Source organism: Astatotilapia calliptera, chromosome 7 (assembly GCF_900246225.1).
Source record: "Astatotilapia calliptera chromosome 7, fAstCal1.2, whole genome shotgun sequence".
In the NCBI taxonomy this organism is placed as follows: Eukaryota; Metazoa; Chordata; class Actinopteri; order Cichliformes; family Cichlidae; genus Astatotilapia; species Astatotilapia calliptera.
In genome coordinates this window covers 160,959-181,066 of record NC_039308.1, presented here as the reverse complement: position 1 = coordinate 181,066, position 20,108 = coordinate 160,959, and the positions used below count along the sequence as shown (strand labels likewise).

Sequence of the window (20,108 nt, the reverse complement as noted above, 5' to 3'; positions counted from 1 at the left end):
CATCCCCTATGTAGCCGGTGTATCAGAGAAACTCAGGAGAGTTTTCTCCAAGCATGACATCCCGGTGTATTTCAGACCCAGCAACACGCTCAGACAAAAACTGGTTCACCCGAAAGACAAAACGCCAAAACACAGTCTTAACAATGTGGTGTTTGCTGTACAGTGCAGCGAGGAATGCTCAGACCTCTACATCGGAGAGACCAAACAGCCACTTCACAAGCGCATGGCACAACACAGAAGAGCCACCTCCACAGGACAAGACTCAGCAGTCCATCTGCATCTTAAGGATAAAGGACACTCTTTGAGGATGCCAATGTTCACATTTTGGACAGAGAGGACAGATGGTTTGAAAGAGGAGTGAAAGAAGCATCTATGTCCACTGTGAGCGACCATCTTTGAACAGAGGCGGGGGTTTACGACACCAACTCTCTGCCATCTATAATCCACTTAACATCCACTCACATCCTGAGGCATCTGACCTCAGGAAATCACATGATAAGGTGGGGCCAGGTTTCACAATGAGCTCACCCGAAACCCTGGCTGATTGTGACCCACACCCGTTTTCACACCTTGGCTCATGTGATTAGGTAGAGGATCATCAGGGGGTCCTTTGTATCTCTTTGGGGGGAAACTCCCACTAGGTTTATATCTGGGACTCTCCACCATTTGACCTTAGAACTGAAGAAGCTTCTCGGATGAGAGGTGAAACGTCTTCAAACAACTAACGGTTCTCTTTCCAAGCTCCTTAGATTCCCATTTCTTTGGCATTTTTCACAAATTCAGCAAAAGAGCTCAACGATACAACTTGAAACTGGCTGTTTCCTGAGTTGTGCATCATGTGTGGACACAACATTAGTTCATCCCTTGAGTTAGGAGCCTCTTTTATGCCTGAATGTGTCATGGTCTACGGTGGGTGGCTGGGGTTTCCATTAGGCTCCTGAACTGACCTGGGATCCGCCCCTGGGCAGGGCCAACTCCAGCTCCTGCACACCTGGAGCCTATTGCAGGCAATCAAGCCAGAGGGATTTAAACCACACATCGATGTTCACTCACTGCCAGTTCGTCTTCAACCCATGTTGGTAACAGGTCTTGTGCTTCAAATTCTCGCTGTGATTTATCTTACTAACAAAGACTCTTTTGTACTACAGTGCTGTACCCACCCTGGCTCACACTCCACCTCCGGACTCGGGATACCTAGTGATCGTTCTGGAAATCCCTCTGTGCCTCACCTGCCTGCCCTCCTGCCATCACACTCCATCTGGAGCCCCGGATCTCAGGTCAGCCTTTCCACGCCACTCAGCCTCCCCTGGATCTTCATCACCCCCCTCTCAAACACTCCAGGTCCCTAAACTGCAAGTAAGAATTGCTGCTCTTATACTGGCCACTTCTGAGCTGCCTTCACTACCTGCCTAACTCCTATATCCTCTTCCCTCAGTGTGACTGTTCCCCACTCAGCTCCGTTCCGCTTCTCAGGCCTCGTTCCCTCGCCCTAGCCACGTTCCCCTGGGCACGCCACACCAAGGCTCCACGTCTCGTCATTTTCTGTCTTTGCCACGTTTCTTTTTTCCCCTTTGCACTTAACCGTAATAAACTGTTAAATCATCTACTGTCTCCGCTCTGGGTTTCTGCACCTGAGTCCTATTCAGTACCGGCCATCCGTCGCCGTGACAGAATGGGTCAGAGTTGGGTAATCTTCTGAAAGTGGTCGGGTACAAGGACTGGGCTGAAAATGAAAATCAGCCAGCAGTTGACAAAGACTGAAGAACTATGTCTGAACTGACCTGAGGTCGTGGAACGGTTTTGTTGCATTTTTCAGAGAATCGTTTCTTTATGGTCCTCAAATATTTCTGCTGCTGGTCCGTCACAAAAACATGTTTCCCTCCGAAGTAGAGATGAGAGACAAGAGCAAAGTTAACTGACAGAAACAGGAAGAACGAATTCAGCCAACACTGTGGAGCTTCTACAGACTGATGCCCAACTGTGTGTGTGTGTGTGTGCGTGTGCGTGACCTATCTTGTGTCTCTGCTGGTGGATCGTATCAATGATGACTCTAATGAAGAGGTTCAACGTAAAGAAGCAGCCGATGATAATGAAACAGATGAAGTACAGGTACATGTACACATTGATCTCGTAGTGCGGCTGGTCTTCCACCTACACACACACACACACACATACAGTGGTTTTAACACACACACACAGTAGTAATATACCAGCAATAACAGCAACAGTAATAGTACTGATCCAGCGTGTATACTGACTTGTCTGGAGTCCACAGCTGCATACATGATGTCCATCCAGCCTGAAGACGTCCCCTGACCCACAATCAACACAGAGTTTCATTAGAAAAACAATGAATTCAAGCTCTATTACTAAATGATACTGACTTTAGTTAGCTTGGTTATGTTTTTTCCACACAGTTGATGGTTTTATGCATTCTAACTAACAAGTTAGAGTGTTCACACTGACCATGATCAGCAGCGACAGGAAACCCATCCCCACATTGTCAAAATTAAACGTCCACGTCTTCCAGTTGACCTCAGAGAAATTCTGATCCATCAGTGAAAAGCATTCAGTCTTGTTGTTCACCACGTAAAAGGAGAAAAGCTCCTCTGAAGTCTCATTGTAACAGTAAGAAAACTTTCCTGCAAACAGATTCACTCCTATCATGCTGAAGACAAGCCAGATGACCAGAATCACCAGCAGCATGCTGAACATGGAGGGCAGCGTCACGGCAAGCACCTTCAGCACCACCTGCACACAGACAGAGACAAAAAGGTCTCTGCTGTGAATCAGCTCACATCCAGTTAATAAGCTGCCTCCACGTTGGCTCTCCATCCAACAGGACTTTAGTTCTGCCAGGAAAGTTCACTATTAGCTACTGAAAGACCTGAAAACCTGTAAACAAAAACTAAGCAAATGATATACAACGTAAACAATCATTCAACTTGGGGTGTAAATTGTGTGACATGCAACTGGCTTTATACTAGGGTTACAAGGCATTGATAAGTCCTGGTAAGACCAGTCGCCTCTCACACCTCCGTCATTAGGACAGCTACACCCTGGGGAACCCAGTCTTGTGCCTGGCTGAGCAAACGGAGCACAGCCGCCAGTCTGTGGAGTAACCTCCTCAAGTATGGACAAACTTTCCTCTGAACGTCAAAGGACAGTGTGTTCTTTTTGTGTGGTCATACAGATTTGGGAGGCTGAATAACGGGTTGGCGATTAAAACTCACAAATGCAGACCTGCACGCATTACTGAGACAAAAGTGATAAAGTCCTTCTGCTTACACCAGCGATTAAAATACCTGGGCCACGTCTGTAGGATGGACAACCGAGAAATAAGAAAACAAAGATTGTTTGATGAACGCTCCCTGAGTTGGGTGAGATTGAAGAAACGTTTAGGGACAGATACCCTGCAAATAAGGAGAATGATGATGGATAGGACAAACTTTCAGTGTCTATGGGAAATAACAGACACACCCTAAGGAGTCAAATCTCCTAAAAAGGGAACACAATGATGAGTAGAGCAAAAGAGAAAGTCACACGAACTCTACAAATCATTTAACAAGCAAAGAATTTTATAAATATTTGATCTTCTTTCTCTAGCAGAAGAGTACACCTACATCCTGCTCGGCAATGTCTGTATCTGTATGAGTGCCTGCCTCACCCTCATGCCCTTGAAGCGAGACGGGACCCTCAGAGTCCTCAGAGCTCTCAGAGGCCGGCTGGTGTATCCAAGCATGTTGCCCATCAGGGAGAACAGAGACACCTAGAAGACAGCACAGCGGTGACAATGTGATCCACCTGTCTCTAATAATCGGCTACAAGCCACAGGCCTTCGAGATGGCAGTTGTTAAACATTACTTAAATACAACCCCTTGTCCCAGCTGTCTTAGCTACTTATAGGCCAATCCCCAGCCTTCATGTTATCGATTCTTGAAACAGTAGTTGTCAACAGCTAACAGATCATCTGCAGAGGAATGGCTTATTGGAAGAGTTTCAGTCAGGTTTCAACTGTAGGAAATCAGGTCTTTGCTCTGTCTTTTGTATAATGAATCTGTAGTGATCTTTGAATGGTTTCTGATGCAGAGGACTGTTCTGCTATCATTCTGTCCAGTGTTAGTGCAGCCTTTCATACCATTTACCATAACATTCTGCCTGACAGGCTTGAGGTTTAGGCTGGTGTATGTGGCTCTGCCTTAGACTGGTTTTCTTCTTACTTATCTGACAGGACTGTCTCTGTTAGAACAAACCATTGCCTCTGTTGAAGTCATTCTGATCAAAGTTGTCCTTGTTGTGTTTAAAACTGTAAACCTTTTCTTGAACTGCGTGCAGATATTTTTCCTCCCCTAGATCTAGCATGGTGGGGGATGCTATTAGCTATAGTGTTTAACCGCAGGCACACTTGCATGTAAGATTCTGGTTTCCTTATTTAGTAAAGAATGTTTACTTCCTGCCATGTATGGGCTCACCTGTACTTGTATATGGTGGACCGTTCAAGGAGTTGAGCCATGTACGGGGTGTAATATTGGATTCTTCTCTGGCTTCGACTTGCATATAAAATCTTCATCATATCGCTGTTCATTTCATTTAAGTAACATTTCTAAGTTATTTTTAGACTATTGTAATAACCTGTTTTCCAGCTTGGACAAATCATTGCTTTCTTTCTTCATTCACAGACTCTGGATTTTTTGGTTGTTCCCTGTAAATGACTAAAGACGAGGGGGCACAGAGGCTTTCAGTCTGTGGCACCAAGGCTGTAGAACAGTCTACCACCACAACTACACTTAGTGGACTCTGTGGACTAACATCTTTTTTTAAACAGGCTTCAGGATTTTTATTGGAATGATTATAGGTTTATTTATTTATTTTAAAACTACCTGTTTATTTTATTTTATTTTATCAAATATTTTTATTGAATATTTTAGCACTTAATGTTCAGATTTATTTGACCCTTTTGTGTACAGCAACTCTGTGAAAAGTGCTTAATAATAAATAAACCTAATAAATAAACTTTGCTTACTACTCATAGAGTTCACAACACAGAAACAGCTTTAGTGAAGGTTACAAATGATCTTCTTATGGCCTCTGACAGTGGACTCATCTCTGTGCTTGTCCTGCTAGACCTCAGTGCAGCGTTCGATACTGTCGACCATAATATCCTATTAGAGCGATTAGAACATGCTGTAGGTATTACAGGTACTGCACTGCAGTGGTTTGTATCATATCTATCTAATAGACTCCAGTTTGTGCATGTAAATGGAGAGTCCTCTTCACACACTGAGGTTAATTATGGAGTTCCACAGGGTTCAGTGCTAGGACCAATTCTGTTTACATTATACATGCTTCCCTTAGGCAGCATCATTAGAAGACATAGCATACATTTACACTGCTATGCAGATGACACCCAGCTCTATCTGTCCATGAAGCCAGATAACACACACCAATGAGTTAAACTGCAGGAATGTCTTAAAGACATAAAGACCTGGATGGCCGCTAACTTTCTGCTTCTTAATTCAGATCAAACTGAGGTTATTGTACTCGGCCCTGAAAAGCTTAGAAATATGGTATCTAACCAGATTCTTACTCTGGATGGCATTACCTTGGCCTCCAGTAACGCTGTGAGGAACCTTGGAGTCATTTTTGACCAGGACATGTCCTTCAACGCACAAATATGTAAGACTGCTTTCTTCCATTTGTGCAACATCTCTAAAGTTAGAAATATCCTGTCTCAGAGTGACGCTGAAAAACTAGGTCATGCATTTATTACTTCCAGGCTGGACGACTGTAATTCATTATTATCAGGATGTCCAAAAAACTCCCTGAAAAGCCTTCAGCTGATCCAAAATGCTGCAGCAAGAGTCCTGACAGGGACTAGAAAGAGAGAGCAGATTTCTCCTGTTTTGGCTTCCCTTCACTGGATTCCTGTTAAATCCAGAATTCAAAATCCTGCACCTCACATACTCTTAAACCAATAAGGTCTTAAATAATCAGGCCCCGCCTCAGATGGCCCCGCCCCTCCCTGAGCCTGGTTCTGCTTGAGGTTTCTTCCTGTTAAAAGAGTTTTTCCTTCCCACTGTTGCCAAAGCCCTTGCTCATAGGGGGTCATATTATTGTTGGGTTTTCTCAGTTTCTTTAACATTACTGTAGGGTCTTGACCTTATAGTGTAAAGCACCTTGAGGCAACTGTTGTTGTGATTTGGTGCTATATAAATAACATTGAATTGAACTCGATTAAATTGAACTGACCTCATTGTACAGGAGAGTAGTGAAGCAGCAGGTTCATCTTACCCAGCCTGACTGTGTGCTGTTAGTTTATCTGTTCAAACTGAAACAACCCCATTTCTTTACTACAACGTCAAATACTGACATCCTGTCAACGCCGCCCACATCTCAGACATGAACAGCCCGTCCTTTAGCTTCGGTGCCATCACCAATGCTGAGGTGGGTCTATGATCCCCAGCTCCACACATGGTTAAATGCCCCACATCATTTTTCGTTCATTCCAAGATTTAGTCAGAATGCTCTTACTGATACAACCCTCCCCATTTACCCAGGCTTGGGACCAGCACTAGGACAACACTGGCTTGTGGTCCCTCCGTGACTGGCTTTGTAAAATACTGCCAATAATCGGTGCTGCTGATTGTGCTCTTACATCTAGGATGAGGAAGTCGAGCCAGCACCAGAAGCTTGTGAAGTATTTCTTGAATCCAAAAGCGATCCACTTCAGTAGCATCTCCACCAGAAACACGAAGGTGAACACCAGGTCTGCCATCTTCAAAACTCTCTGCAAGACTGGACGATGCCCCAGGTAGATGTCCTCAAAAACCTGTTCACAAACACACGCCTGTTTACTCACAACAAGCAGCATATGAGACGATCTGAGGACAACCACTGTCATTCTAGCAGTGTGACCTTCTGGTTTAACAGACGACCTGCTGTCCTGTTTGTTCTTCATGAGCTCTTCTTTTCTGTCTGTGTTTTTTCCCACCACCCTCCGACACATCCAGGAGATGGCTGCTCCTCCCTGATTCTGGTTCAGACGGAGGTCTCTTTCTATTAAAAAAGGGATTCTTCCTTCCCACTATCACCAAGGGCTGCTCTTGTCATCTGATTGTTGTGATCCTCTCTCTAATATTGTAGACTGTGATCATCTGCAACTCTGGCGCTTTAGTGAGGGGATGTTTTGTGTCTTTCAGAGCAGCACCTCTGCAATAATAAGACATAACTTTTCTACCCATGAACAGGAAACCACCCCAACAGCTCCAAAACCCAAAAAGGTTGATTCAGTTCATCTGAACGTTTTCAGTGGGAGAAACGTTTCATCATCATCAGGTGACTTCTTCAGTCTCAGCGGACTGCAGGTTTCCAACCTTATAAACAGTAGATTGCACAAGCAGATGACACAACACAGAAAAGCCACCTCGTCAGGCCAGGACTCTGCAGTCTATTCACACCTACAGGCCAGTGGACACTCTTTCAATGATGAGGATGTAACATCCTGGACAGGGAGGAACGCTGGTTTGAAGGCGGAGTCAAGGAGGCCATTTACGTGAAAAGGGAAGGACCATCTCTGAATGGAGGAGGGGCCTAAGGGTACATCTGTCACCATCTTACAATGCTGTGATTGCAGCCATTCCCCAACTCTCTGTGAATGGGACTCATGGTAATTGATCAATCGTCTTTGATCAAATGGTCAAAAGAATTTGCATATTAACGATGAAGGAACTGACCTCCCAGCCCATTGTTCCTTCAGTGGTGCTAGTTTCAGTCAGTGTGCAAATGTCCTGTTTATATGGTTGGAGACCTGCAGTCAGCTGAGACTGAAGACGTCCCCTGATGATGAAAGTTTCTCCTGAAAACGTTACGACCAGGTGTACAGATTCAACCTTTGGGATTTACTTACCTGGATGATTGAGCATGCATCAAGACACTGATCCAAAAGTGATTTCAAAGACAAAATCAACTGTCTGTGGGTTCATGCAGGTCGCTATCAGTGCCATATGTTTAGCTTAGTGGTTTCAGTGTGGAGTTAAGCCAGGAAGATAAAACATGTCCAAGTGAGTCCAGGGTTTGAATGTGACATGAATTCATGATGTATATTGTCAAATATGTATTGACAATGTCTGTTTACCAGAGCTGCACAGCTCAGCAGGATGATGAAGACGATGAAGCCCTCAAAGAATTTGTGTTGCACGATGCAGAGGCAGGCTCTCCTGAAGTTAGACCAGACCCTGCCGGTACCCTGGGATGTGTCTATTTCCAGGAACGGACAGCAGATGTAACAGCCTGAAACACATCAGAGGCGTTGCTGACTGATTGGCTTCTGTTCTCTTGATGTAACGGAAACAGCTGCAGTGAAGGAACTTTGATATCATCTCTGTATGTCACAGTTTGTTGAACTTTTAAATTGGGTCTACATCATCCATCAAACTGAGGCACTGAAAACTAAATCATGCACAGAAGAACCAAAAGCTGCAGTTCCTCTTGCAGAGGCTCCAGCAGTGAGCCGGTCGCCATAGATTTAACATGTCCCTATGTTAAAACTTTACAGCACAAATAAACATGTTTACAGCCTGAGACCAAATCCATATCCATAATTTCCCCCTTTCATGACAACTGTAAGAGAGTGAGAGAAGGTTTGTATTGAGCCTTAAAGTTGGCATTATTAGGGGCGTGGCCTCTTTGACTAACAGGTGGATGGTGACACAGGCGGGTGTAGCTGCTAGCTGTCTGCCAATTGCAGTCCCTGAACTGGACCTCTGGACCATGTTTGTGCTGTTGGAGCCTTTTGGATCATTTTTATTACAATCATCTGACCAATAATATGGCTGCTGTGAGGTTGACTGGACCAACAGACATTCAAGAAGTCTGAGGTCCAGTTTCAGGGACTGAAACTTGAGGATTTTATTTGGATGTTACTGAACACTAATTAGCAGGTATCCGAGTCTGTGTGATCCAAATATGGTGAAACATGAACACGTTTACCAAAGCTCAGCATTTACGTAATTACTCTCACTGCCACAAGAGGGAGACAAAGGTTTGTCACTGCAGGTTTAAACTATTTTACATATAATAATTTGATATAACAGTGTGTGTGTGTGTGTGTGCTCATACTGTTGCAGCAGCAGTCCTCAGGTTCTGGATGAGTTTCATCTTTACGTTTCTGCATGACGTCACACTGCAGACACAGAAGTTCACAAACATAAATAAACTTTAATGTCCTAGTTACTTTAAAATACTGTCACCGGACTAAGTGTTCACACTCTGAAAGCTCACGCGGTTTATGTCTCGGGTCTTTACTGTGTCTGTGAATTCAGGATGGCTGATTTCAGTCCTGTAAAAGTCTGATGATCACCTTCTTTAAGCTGTTGCAGTGATTTTAACATCAGCAGCTGCTGATGAATTTCAAACAAAAACCTGAACTTTACACGGTCCAGTCGTCTGCCTTAAACCTGTGTGCTGTGGATGTGTGTGTGAAAGCATCTCATCGCTGTGTTTCACTCAATTCATCATAAAGACAACTGCAGTTATGCTGAAGCTCTGATGATGCTGCGGTCACATCGAGGGTGGAGAGATGTTCTTCATGCACAGGGATCACAGTGAGGAAAATAGCACTGTGTAATAATAAATGCACAAACATGTTTATCTGCTGTTCATACTCGAGGCCGAAGCTGCGTCACACATCAGTATTTACTTTTAACATGAAATTCTGCTCTAGGATCAAAAACAGTAGAATCTGCTTTACATGCTGCGTCTCCTTTTCTTCTGCATTTTCAGGCGTCCTAAACTCGATCTCAGCCACAGCGACGGGGGCCTCCCAGGCGGCCATGTTTGTGTGGTTATCATCGAGGGTCAGCTGATCTGAGCTCACAGAGCTTAAGGCCAGATATTCCTCCTTGTTGTCTTTTTCAGTGTCACCTGCAAATGAGGAAAACATGAAAATATTTTCAAATTAAAAGCTCTAAATCTAAAACTTAAAAAAGACACAGAAATCCAAATACGATCCACAGAAAAAAAAATAAACCACTAACAACAGAGTATGTATGAGGATGACCTGAAACATAAAGGCAACACTGCCTCAAACCTGCAGTCTCTCTAATGTCCAGCAGGTGGCGACTCCTCTGGTTGTAAAAGAAACCTGAACATTTGGAAGTATATGGGAAAATGTATTGGCTGTCATGGTTCTGGGTCAGTTTGACCCAGTATTTTGAGTTGTTATGTTTTGGTGTGTTTTTGCATTTTGGATTATTTTCTTATTATGATGATAATGATGATTATGACTCTGTGTTTCAGTTATTCTTGTTTAGGGACTAGTTCGTAGGTTTTTGTGTTCTCATGTTTATTGCAGGTTTAGTTCAGTGTCTAGTCTATCTCTCTGTGTCGTGTCTGCGTTTTTGTTTAGTGGTGTCTTGTTTCCTGTTTTACTCTGAAGGTTCATGTTCCTGTCTTATGTCAGTGTTTCTAGCTTTGTTCCCCCTGTCTCATTAGGTCTTGTCCCTCCCAGCTGTGTTCCACTTCTGTCTCTAATTCCTTGATGACTTCCTCAGTGTATTTAAGCCCAGTGTGTCTTTGTGTCAGTGTCAGATCGTCTGTTATCCTCCTGACACTGTGTTTCATAGCCTGCTGAGTTGCTCTGTGTTTATAGTTTTTTCCATAGTTCCTTCACAGAGTGTCTTAGCCTTTTTAGTTTACACAGTGTTCTCTGTCTTCTTAGTTGTCCCAGTTTCAGTGTTCCCTAGTGTTTTTGTCATGCCTCCAGCCACAATAAAGGCTTGCCTTATTTTGTAAACCTAGTTCTGTCTCCACTGTGTCTGCTCTTGGGTCTACCTCATTCTTCACACCGGCGCACCCCGCCGTGACAGTGCGATCTGACCATGTCGGACCCAGCGGACAGTCCGGACGAGATTGGGGAGGAGCTACAACGGATCAGCCGGCTCATGACGCGCATCTGTGGGTGCAAGGACCCCAGAGTAGTGTCCACTGGGTTGGCGGTCAGAGTAAGGACTCTGAGGCTCACCGCTGCACCGCCATCGACTCACAGTTTGTCTCCGCCACTGTCAAGCTGCACAGCCCAGCGCACCGAGATGGTGGAGGCCACAGATTTCGACGACGATGAGCGACAGCAGGTATCGCTAGCTTTACGGGAGGACGAGCTTCGTTGGAAGCCCTGGCTCATTTCGGAGGAGGAACTCACACCTGTTGCACCGCCTCGGACCAGCCGCTCGCCCTCTCCACCCCGCTTGGACTTTACTTCTCCTGCCTCTTTTCTGGCAAGGATGTGGGCGGACGACGAGGACATCGCCGCCACATCACCCTCTGCTTCGGTGGCTTCAGCATCCATCGTACCCACTTCCAGAAAGAACCGGCGCCGCCGTCGCACCGCTCTACCCCCGGGGGTGAGTGAATGTGTGTCTGTGTCTCATAATCCTTCTATAGAGAAGAGCGAGATGTGCATAGATTCGCCGGGGCCGGAAACTATGACTGAATTGTGTTCTGAGACTGAAAGTACAGTGTTTAGTTGTTTAGAAAGACCTACTACGGAAATCATGGAGTCCGACCTCTGTGAGCGGCAGCAAGCAGCTTGCACCCACGTAGAGGAGGAGCTCTGGGGAAAGCCGTGGCTCACCCCAGATTGTCAGCACATCTTTTGGGGAACACGCCTGGCTCTCGGGGGCCCTCGGAGCTGCCAGGGTCTGCCACCCCTCACTTCCCCAACAGCCAATGCTTCAGCCTCAGTGGTTTCTTCAAAGAAGAGGCGACATCCACGTCGCCACAGCACCACGCAGCAGCTGGAGGTTGGTGGAACTCTCGTTTCCTCTTGGACTCCGTTAATAATAGAGATTAGTGACAATTTTCGCCTCAAAGTCTTCCTAAGTTGCAGGAATGTGACTGTCATGAAGGATTCGCAGACGCTCCAGAGATAAAGACAATTTCTACATGTGCTGGAGGAGCGATAGCGACCCAGTGCTCCTCAACACCACCCATTCTCTTAATAAACGATGAAAGTGTTGATCAAGAACTCATGTTTGGTGTGAAGGGTGGTGATATAACCTCTGGTCATGAGCGGTGTGACTTAAATAATGACACCCTGTCTGTACCCGGTGATCAACTTGACTGTTCCTTAGCTCATTCATCTTGTGACTCTACTACTTGTTGTCATGGTCTACGGTGGGTGGCTGGGGTTTCCATTAGGCTCCTGAACTGACCTGGGATCCGCCCCTGGGCAGGGCCAACTCCAGCTCCTGCACACCTGGAGCCTATTGCAGGCAATCAAGCCAGAGGGATTTAAACCACACATCGATGTTCACTCACTGCCAGTTCGTCTTCAACCCATGTTGGTAACAGGTCTTGTGCTTCAAATTCTCGCTGTGATTTATCTTACTAACAAAGACTCTTTTGTACTACAGTGCTGTACCCACCCTGGCTCACACTCCACCTCCGGACTCGGGATACCTAGTGATCGTTCTGGAAATCCCTCTGTGCCTCACCTGCCTGCCCTCCTGCCATCACACTCCATCTGGAGCCCCGGATCTCAGGTCAGCCTTTCCACGCCACTCAGCCTCCCCTGGATCTTCATCACCCCCCTCTCAAACACTCCAGGTCCCTAAACTGCAAGTAAGAATTGCTGCTCTTATACTGGCCACTTCTGAGCTGCCTTCACTACCTGCCTAACTCCTATATCCTCTTCCCTCAGTGTGACTGTTCCCCACTCAGCTCCGTTCCGCTTCTCAGGCCTCGTTCCCTCGCCCTAGCCACGTTCCCCTGGGCACGCCACACCAAGGCTCCACGTCTCGTCATTTTCTGTCTTTGCCACGTTTCTTTTTTCCCCTTTGCACTTAACCGTAATAAACTGTTAAATCATCTACTGTCTCCGCTCTGGGTTTCTGCACCTGAGTCCTATTCAGTACCGGCCATCCGTCGCCGTGACACTTGTTATGAATTGTGTGAGACCAAATTATTGTGTAAACCAGAGGAAAACAATTCAAAGCGACCTCTGAGTGATGCTCTCACTCCTGTACTCAACAAGCACAATTCACCTGAGTTTTGTGTTCCAGGTCCAGAGAACAGTAATGGCAATGTGGTCTATGTTCTGAACTCTAAAAGGGAATTGTGCCCCCCAGAAGAAGATGGGGGACACATGTCTGAACCATGTAGCTCCAGCTCCCCTCAGGGCACAGTGAATGCTGAGGCTGAGATCTGGGCCTCCGATACTGTCTCTAATGATCATGTTTTACCTTCCGTTTGTGTAAATTTGGAATCATGTTCTTTTGTTTCTTCTAAATCATTTCAAGATGGGGTGTTGGTTGGGAGTACTACTGATGTAGTAAGCTCACAGTCTGCACCACCACTGGCAGCCACAGCTCTATTAGACACTGTGTTAGCTGCACCTCCATTCATAGATGACTCAGAGGCTCTGTCTAAGTCAGCTTCTGGTGGGGGGCTAGCTGGGGAATGCAGTACTGAGACTGCCAAATACCAGGCCAAGCCGCATGATTCCTGTCAGTCAGAGCGTAATGAGGCTTCAATCCCCTCTGACAGCGTCACTTTTGATTTGTTTGTGACTAATGTGGTCACTGCTAAAGCTAATGGCTCTGTCAAACCAATCACAGAAGAGTTTATTCAGACTCTTGGCGTTAACCTAGTGCCAGCCGTCCCATCAGAAATAAGTGTAACTGCTGTATGTGTAAGCACAGACTCTGATCAGGTTACAGGTTCACCACATGACTGCAAAATGAACGTGAATGAGTCTTCTTTGACCAGTTGTGCCGACTTAATGGATGTCCAGGAACCTAGCCATGAACTGATTAATCATGTTTCTATGAACGGTTCAGTTATAAATGCAGCTCATGTGGTCAAACTAGCCCCTTTGGTGACTGAAAGTGGTGGGAAATGAATCGTGTAATGTTACATTAAATTTCCCAGAGAGTCAGCGGCATCTTTCTTTTGCCAGAGTAACGGCTCAGCCCCCTGTTCAGCTCTCTGTTTTGCCAGGGGTCTCCATAACTGCTCATCCTGCATCTGTAGCTGGATGCCTGGGTGTGCCACCTCGGCACCTCGCAGCACCCACGCTGCTTCATGCCTTGTCAGCTGGAGGGCCCGAGGAGCCCGTCCAGCCTCAGGCCACGTCAGCTGGACAGCCCGAGGAGCCCGTCCAGCCTCATGCCTCGTCAGCTGGAGGGCCCGAGGAACCCATCCAGCCTCATGCCACGTCGGCTGGAGGGCCCGAGGAGCCCGTCCAGCCACCACCTGCTCTACCACCTGCGGCTTCGTCGCCTGCAGCACCTATGCCGTCGCCTGGTCCATCTTCTGCTCCCGCTCCGCCTATGCCGTCGCCTGGTCCAGCTCCGGCTTCTGCTTCTGCTCCGCCTGGTCCAGCTTCGGCTTCTGCTCCTGCTCCGCCTGGTCCAGCTCCGGCTTCCTCTTCTGCCTCGCCTGGTCCTGCGGCTGCCACGCCACCTCGGGATCGCCGGCCACTTTCCAGGCCAGCCGCCGGACGTCATTGGTGTCGTGGACGGCCTCCTGATCTCTGTTACCGCAGTCTCTTCCTCACGGCCGGCCTCCGGAACTGTTTTACTTTGGACTCCTGTGCTGCCGCCCGCACGGTCGGCCCCCAGAACTGCTTGCCCGTCGCCACCGTTGCCGCCCGCACGGTCAGCCCCCAGAACTTTTTAGGGCTCGTGTTGGATTTAGTTTGATTTTGTCAGTTTTTCTGGACTCTTGCTCCTTGTTTTTTGTTGGTTTCCATTGGTTGGTGTCGTAAACCACCGCCTCTGTTCAAAGATGGTCGCTCACAGTGGACATAGATGCTTCTTTCACTCCTCTTTTAAACCATCTGTCCTCTCTTTCCAGAATGTGAACATTGGCATCCTCGAAAGAGTGTCCTTTATCCTTTAGATGCAGATGGACTGCTGAGTCTTGTCCTGTGGAGGTGGCTCTTCTGTGTTGTGCCATGCGCTTGTGAAGTTGCTGTTTGGTCTCTCCAATGTAGAGGTCTGGGCATTCCTTGCTGCACTGTACAGCATACACCACATTGTTAAGTCTGTGTTTTGGCGTTTTATCTTTCGGGTGAACCAGTTTTTTATCATTTTTGTCATTTGACCTTAGAACTGAAGAAGCTTCTTGGATGAGAGGTGAAAAGTCTTCAAGCAACTTAAAGAATTCCAGACGCTTTTCTTTGCAAGCTCCTTAGACTACGATGACCTGCATGACTGAGAACCTTCACAGACATATTGCCGTACATTTTGGGAGGAACACCCTTCAACTGGTGCGGGAGTATGAAAGGGAATCAAGGAAACTAGCGGATTATAGGAACCATCTCCATTTCAACCTAAGATGCAGACAAAGCAAAGTTGTTCCTAAGAGCTTGCGCCTTGGATCCACTGTCAGGGGATACAGAGCAGACTTGATTCTACAGAGAGCACAAAGTCAGCTTTAAAGTGAAAGGATAAGACAGGTCCATTTCACTTTAGATGCCCTCCAGATCAAGATCAGCCAGACTCTGCAGGAACTGGAAACCCTTCTACCCTCTCCAATCTTAGAAGAGGTTTACAAGTTTGTGGACAAGGCTCAGCGGGCCCAACACTCTAAAGGAAAAGAAAGACAACGCAGGAAATTTCACATCTTGCTTTCAAAATCACACACCCCTCATTCTGAACCTACACAACTCGGAGAAAACACAACTGAAGACAGTCAGGAGAAATGGGTTAAGAACTTTTCAGACCGGAACCTCACTGAACCTGAAAAGAGAGTATTAGCCAAAGGACTCAATTTTGCCCTTTCCCCGCAACAGTTGCCCATAGTGGACCTCATCACAGCCACAGAATCTGCCATACGGATTAATAAATTATCACAGACAGAAGCAGAGCAAATAAGGATGAAAGTCTCAGCCACCATCTCCAGTGCCAAAGTCCCTCCGTCCAACCTCACAATACAAGAAAAGAAGGCCATCGCTTCCCTGAGCAAAGACCACAACATCACTATATTACCAGCTGATGAGGGAAGATGCACCATGGTCCTAAACACTACAGATTACCACACAAAGATCACTACTTTCCTCAGTGACAACAATACCTATGAAGCCTTAAAGTGAGACCCCACATGCAGCTACAAAAAGAAAGTTATAGCTTGTCTTCAAGACCATGAAAAGGACAAACCTTTGACCGCCTTACATATCACCGCCTTTACCCAGGGGATGCCATACCCTGCATTTACGGACTTCCTCAAATCCACAAGGAAGCTGTCCCACTCAGACCCATAGTCAGTAGCATAAACTCAACCACTTATAACATTGCTAAACACCTTGCTACCATCCTTGCACCTCTCATGGGGAACACCCCACACCACATCAAGAACTCCACCGACTTCACCGACAAGGTCCAGAAACTTACCCTGGATCCAGATGAAACCATGGTGTCCTTTGATGTAGTCTCTCTCTTCACTTGCATACCCACCACGGAGGCCGTGGAGACTGTCAGAAAACGACTACAAGAAGACAGCTCCTTGGAAGACAGGACCAACTTCACACCCGACCAGATCTGCACCCTGTTAGACCTCTGCCTCACCACAACATACTTCAAATACAACGAAGGCTTCTACAGACAAAAACATGGCTGTGCCATGGGCTCCCCCGTGTCACCTATTGTAGCCAACCTTTACATGGAGGAAGTGGAAAGGAAGGCTCTTGGCTCTTTCAAAGGAAGAGTACCCAGCCACTGGTACAGATATGTGGACGACACCTGGGTCAAAATCAAGACACAAGAAGTGGAATCCTTCACTGCGCACATTAACGCCGTGGATAAGAACATCAAGTTCACCAGGGAAGACACAAAGGATAACTGTTTGCCTTTCCTGGACTGCGCTGTGCACATTGAAGAGAACGGCAACCTCAACATCGAAGTTTACCGGAAGCCCACACACACGGACCAGTACCACCTCTTTGACTCCCATCACCCTCTGGAACACAAACCTGGAGTAATTAGGACCCTACACCACCGGGCAGAACATGTTCCCTCTAAGCCTGAAGGTAAAAAGAAGGAACACACACATGTAAAGCAAGCACTCAAAACATGCGGTTATGCTAATTGGGCGTTCTTAAAGTCAGCAAAGAGGCACAAAAAAGAAGATCAGAAACATTTCAGACCCAGCAACACACTCAGACAAAAACTGGTTCACCCGAAAGACAAAACTCCAAAACACAGACTTAACAATGTGGTGTATGCTGTACAGTGCAGCGAGGAATGCCCAGACCTCTACATCGCAGAGACCGAACAGCCACTTCACAAGCGCATGGCACAACATAGAAGAGCCACCTCCACAGGACAAGACTGTCCACACACAAATTCTTTTTACATATACAAATCCTGATTTACAAGTACAAAATATTTATGACCACAATTTGAGCCCATAAAAATGAGCCTCGTGTTCACCTCATCTCTCAGCTCACTAATGAATTTATGGTCTCAGTCACTAGTTTGAAGTCTTGTTGACGAGAAGGAAGCACGGGAGGATTTAGGTTGGAACTACAACCCACAAAGCACACAGGTCTGGCCCGGATCTGGCATCAAACTGGCACTTCTGACTGACTGGTGTCATGGCAGGGTGTGTGTCAACCAGATGTGGGCCAGGTCTGGCAATGATGGCACTATTTATGTTCCTATTTCCTATTTTAGTTAGAAGACCCATGTTGCAATGCTATACTGCTATGGTAGCCAACGTTTCAAATGCAGGTTTGACAGGTTTGTGAGTGTACACTTTATCCAAAACCTAGTGAGGGTTTACTCATGTTTACCACTAGGTGGCGGCAGCTCAGGAGATAGAGCAGGTCACCCACTGATCCGAAGGTTAGTGGTTCAACCCTTGGTTCCTCCAGTCTGCATGTCAAGAGTGTGAATGTGTAGGAATGTAGTTAGGAAGCACTCAGTTTAGAGAAAGTGTGTGATTGGGTGAATGTGGCATGTTGTATAGAGCATTTTGAGTAATATGAGTGAGTAAAAAAGTGCTATATAAGAATCAGTCCATTCACTATCTGAACAGAGTTTTGCCATGTTCATTTCACACCATTATGTTGTTATTACATGGCTTGATTAAGGGACACATTAGGCTGACATCTGGGGCCAGAGCTGAAACTGTTCTGGGCCAGCAGTGTGTCTTCAACTGGCCCGTGGCTGCACACAACTTACACATGGCCCATATACCGCAAAGAACGACGTCCCTTTTTGTGGCCCAGATCAGGGGGAATCCACACATGGGCCAGATCAGGACCACAAGTGTGTCTGCAACTGGTCTTGTGCTGGCCCATGTGTGGGCCACCTCTGGCAAACCAGATCTAGGCCACCAAATCTAGGCCATCATTCTTTGGGTAAGTGGGCCATGTGTAAACACATTGTGTGGGCCAGATCTGGGCCATACGGATTTTGCTATGTGTGAATCCACTTTATATCTTATTACCAATGAGTAGTGAGCAGAGTCCCTCACTGTCGCAGTCAGATCTAACCCTCACTCAACACATACATTTTGTAAACATCCAGTTTCAGGCTTCAAGACAGGGCTTCACTAAGTCTTAGTCTTAAGTGTATATTTATTTTTCTACTCCTTTTATATCCATTTATTAGGGGTTTTTTTTGCACTGATGTAACCGGACCCTCGTTGTCTTGTCTTTATATGCTGCACTGGCTGTAGCAGTCAGTGCGCCCCAGGGCAGCTGTGGCTACAATGTAGCTGGCCATCACCAGTGTGTGAATGGGCGGATGACTGAATGCAGTGTAAAGTACTTTTGGTCCATAGGTGGGTGGCTGTAGCTCAGGTGGTAGAGCAGGTCATCTACTGATCGGAAGATTGGTGGTTCGATTCCCGGCTTCCCCTAGTCTGCATGCCAAATATCCTTGGGCAAGATACTAACCCGAAATTGCTCTCCGACGCATTCATCGGAGTACGAATGTGTGTGAATGTCAGTTGTGCTTGTGCGAATGGGTGTGAATGGGTGAATGCACAAGTTGTGTAAAGCGCTTTGAGTGCTCAGAAGAGTGGAAAAGCGCTATATAAGAACCAGTCCATTTACCATTACCATAGGGGACTAAGTAATGCACTATACAAATACAGGCCATTTGCCATTTAGCGGAGATGACAATAAAGTTTGACTTTGACTAATATGTTACCTCGTTGTGGGTGTGCCAGTGTTATATCTACATTCCATGTTAATAATGCAGACCCCCAAAACAGCAATAAAGTAATGGCACAAAACAAGCTCCTTGGATTACTGTGACCTGGATAACTGAGAACCTACAAAGACAAATATACAAACAAAAACCACCTTTGTGATCTTGGTCAGCGTAGTTCTTCCCCCACAAAGTCCAGATTCTCTTGGGGATCCAGGTTCTGGTCTGTTTCATGGTACTCTGCAGAATGTTTGTTGTTTTGTCTTCTGAATCCACCAGCTGAACATTGATGAACAATAAATTCAGGAACAGATGTAGGATCTGCAAACAGACCAGGAACTCATTCAAAAACTCCTGATGGACTAAGGTGGACTGGGTCATTCTAGGTTGTTGAGTGTAAAGAGACTCACCAGCAGCTTTCCAACAATCAGGACAATCATGAAGAAGGTCACACACATGCCATCATTCGAGACCTCCATGCAATCCCATAAAGACTCTAAACACAGTCCACACAAGACCCTGAAGACAAGCATGAAGGTGTGGAAAAAGTCTTCCATATGCCAACGAGGAAGCTGGCAGTCATGAGAAATGCGACAGACGTTAGCTTTGTAGTCTGACTGGAACAGCTGCACGCCCGCCACAGAGAACATGAAGACCGTGATGAAGAGAACCAGAGTCAGGTTCCCCACTGAGGCCCAGACGATCTTCAAAAACATGTGGAGCATCGGCCACCAACGGGCCAGCCGAAACACTCGAAACTGGACAAACAGAAAGATACGTGAGAACAGATGATGATGGTGACGGTAATGGTGATGTTATACTAACCGGAAGAAAACTGTGCAGCAAAGATAGACCCTCAACGTCAGCCAGTCCCAGCTGCACCAGAGAAATGATGACGAGGATAAAGTCGAAGATATGCCAGCGCACCTGTAACCACGACAACAAACAATC

General features: G+C 46.4%; 1 protein-coding gene across 3 annotated transcripts in view; it reads right to left on the bottom strand.

Annotated features, from left to right (window-relative positions):
• LOC113024982 (sodium channel protein type 4 subunit alpha B-like) overlaps positions 1-20,108 on the bottom strand; it is a 47,016-nt gene that overhangs the window by 13,483 nt on the left and 13,425 nt on the right. For all 3 annotated transcript variants that reach the window (XM_026172283.1, XM_026172284.1, XM_026172285.1), the window contains exons 15-26: positions 19,983-20,084; positions 19,568-19,915; positions 19,313-19,478; positions 9,749-9,921; positions 9,118-9,181; positions 8,135-8,289; positions 6,656-6,829; positions 3,668-3,769; positions 2,467-2,751; positions 2,259-2,312; positions 2,014-2,151; positions 1,782-1,886 (exon numbers count right to left, since the gene is read on the bottom strand). In XM_026172283.1, coding sequence (XP_026028068.1) covers positions 1,782-1,886; positions 2,014-2,151; positions 2,259-2,312; positions 2,467-2,751; positions 3,668-3,769; positions 6,656-6,829; positions 8,135-8,289; positions 9,118-9,181; positions 9,749-9,921; positions 19,313-19,478; positions 19,568-19,915; positions 19,983-20,084 — 1,866 coding nt within the window. The remainder of the gene's footprint in view (positions 1-1,781; positions 1,887-2,013; positions 2,152-2,258; positions 2,313-2,466; positions 2,752-3,667; positions 3,770-6,655; positions 6,830-8,134; positions 8,290-9,117; positions 9,182-9,748; positions 9,922-19,312; positions 19,479-19,567; positions 19,916-19,982; positions 20,085-20,108) is intronic.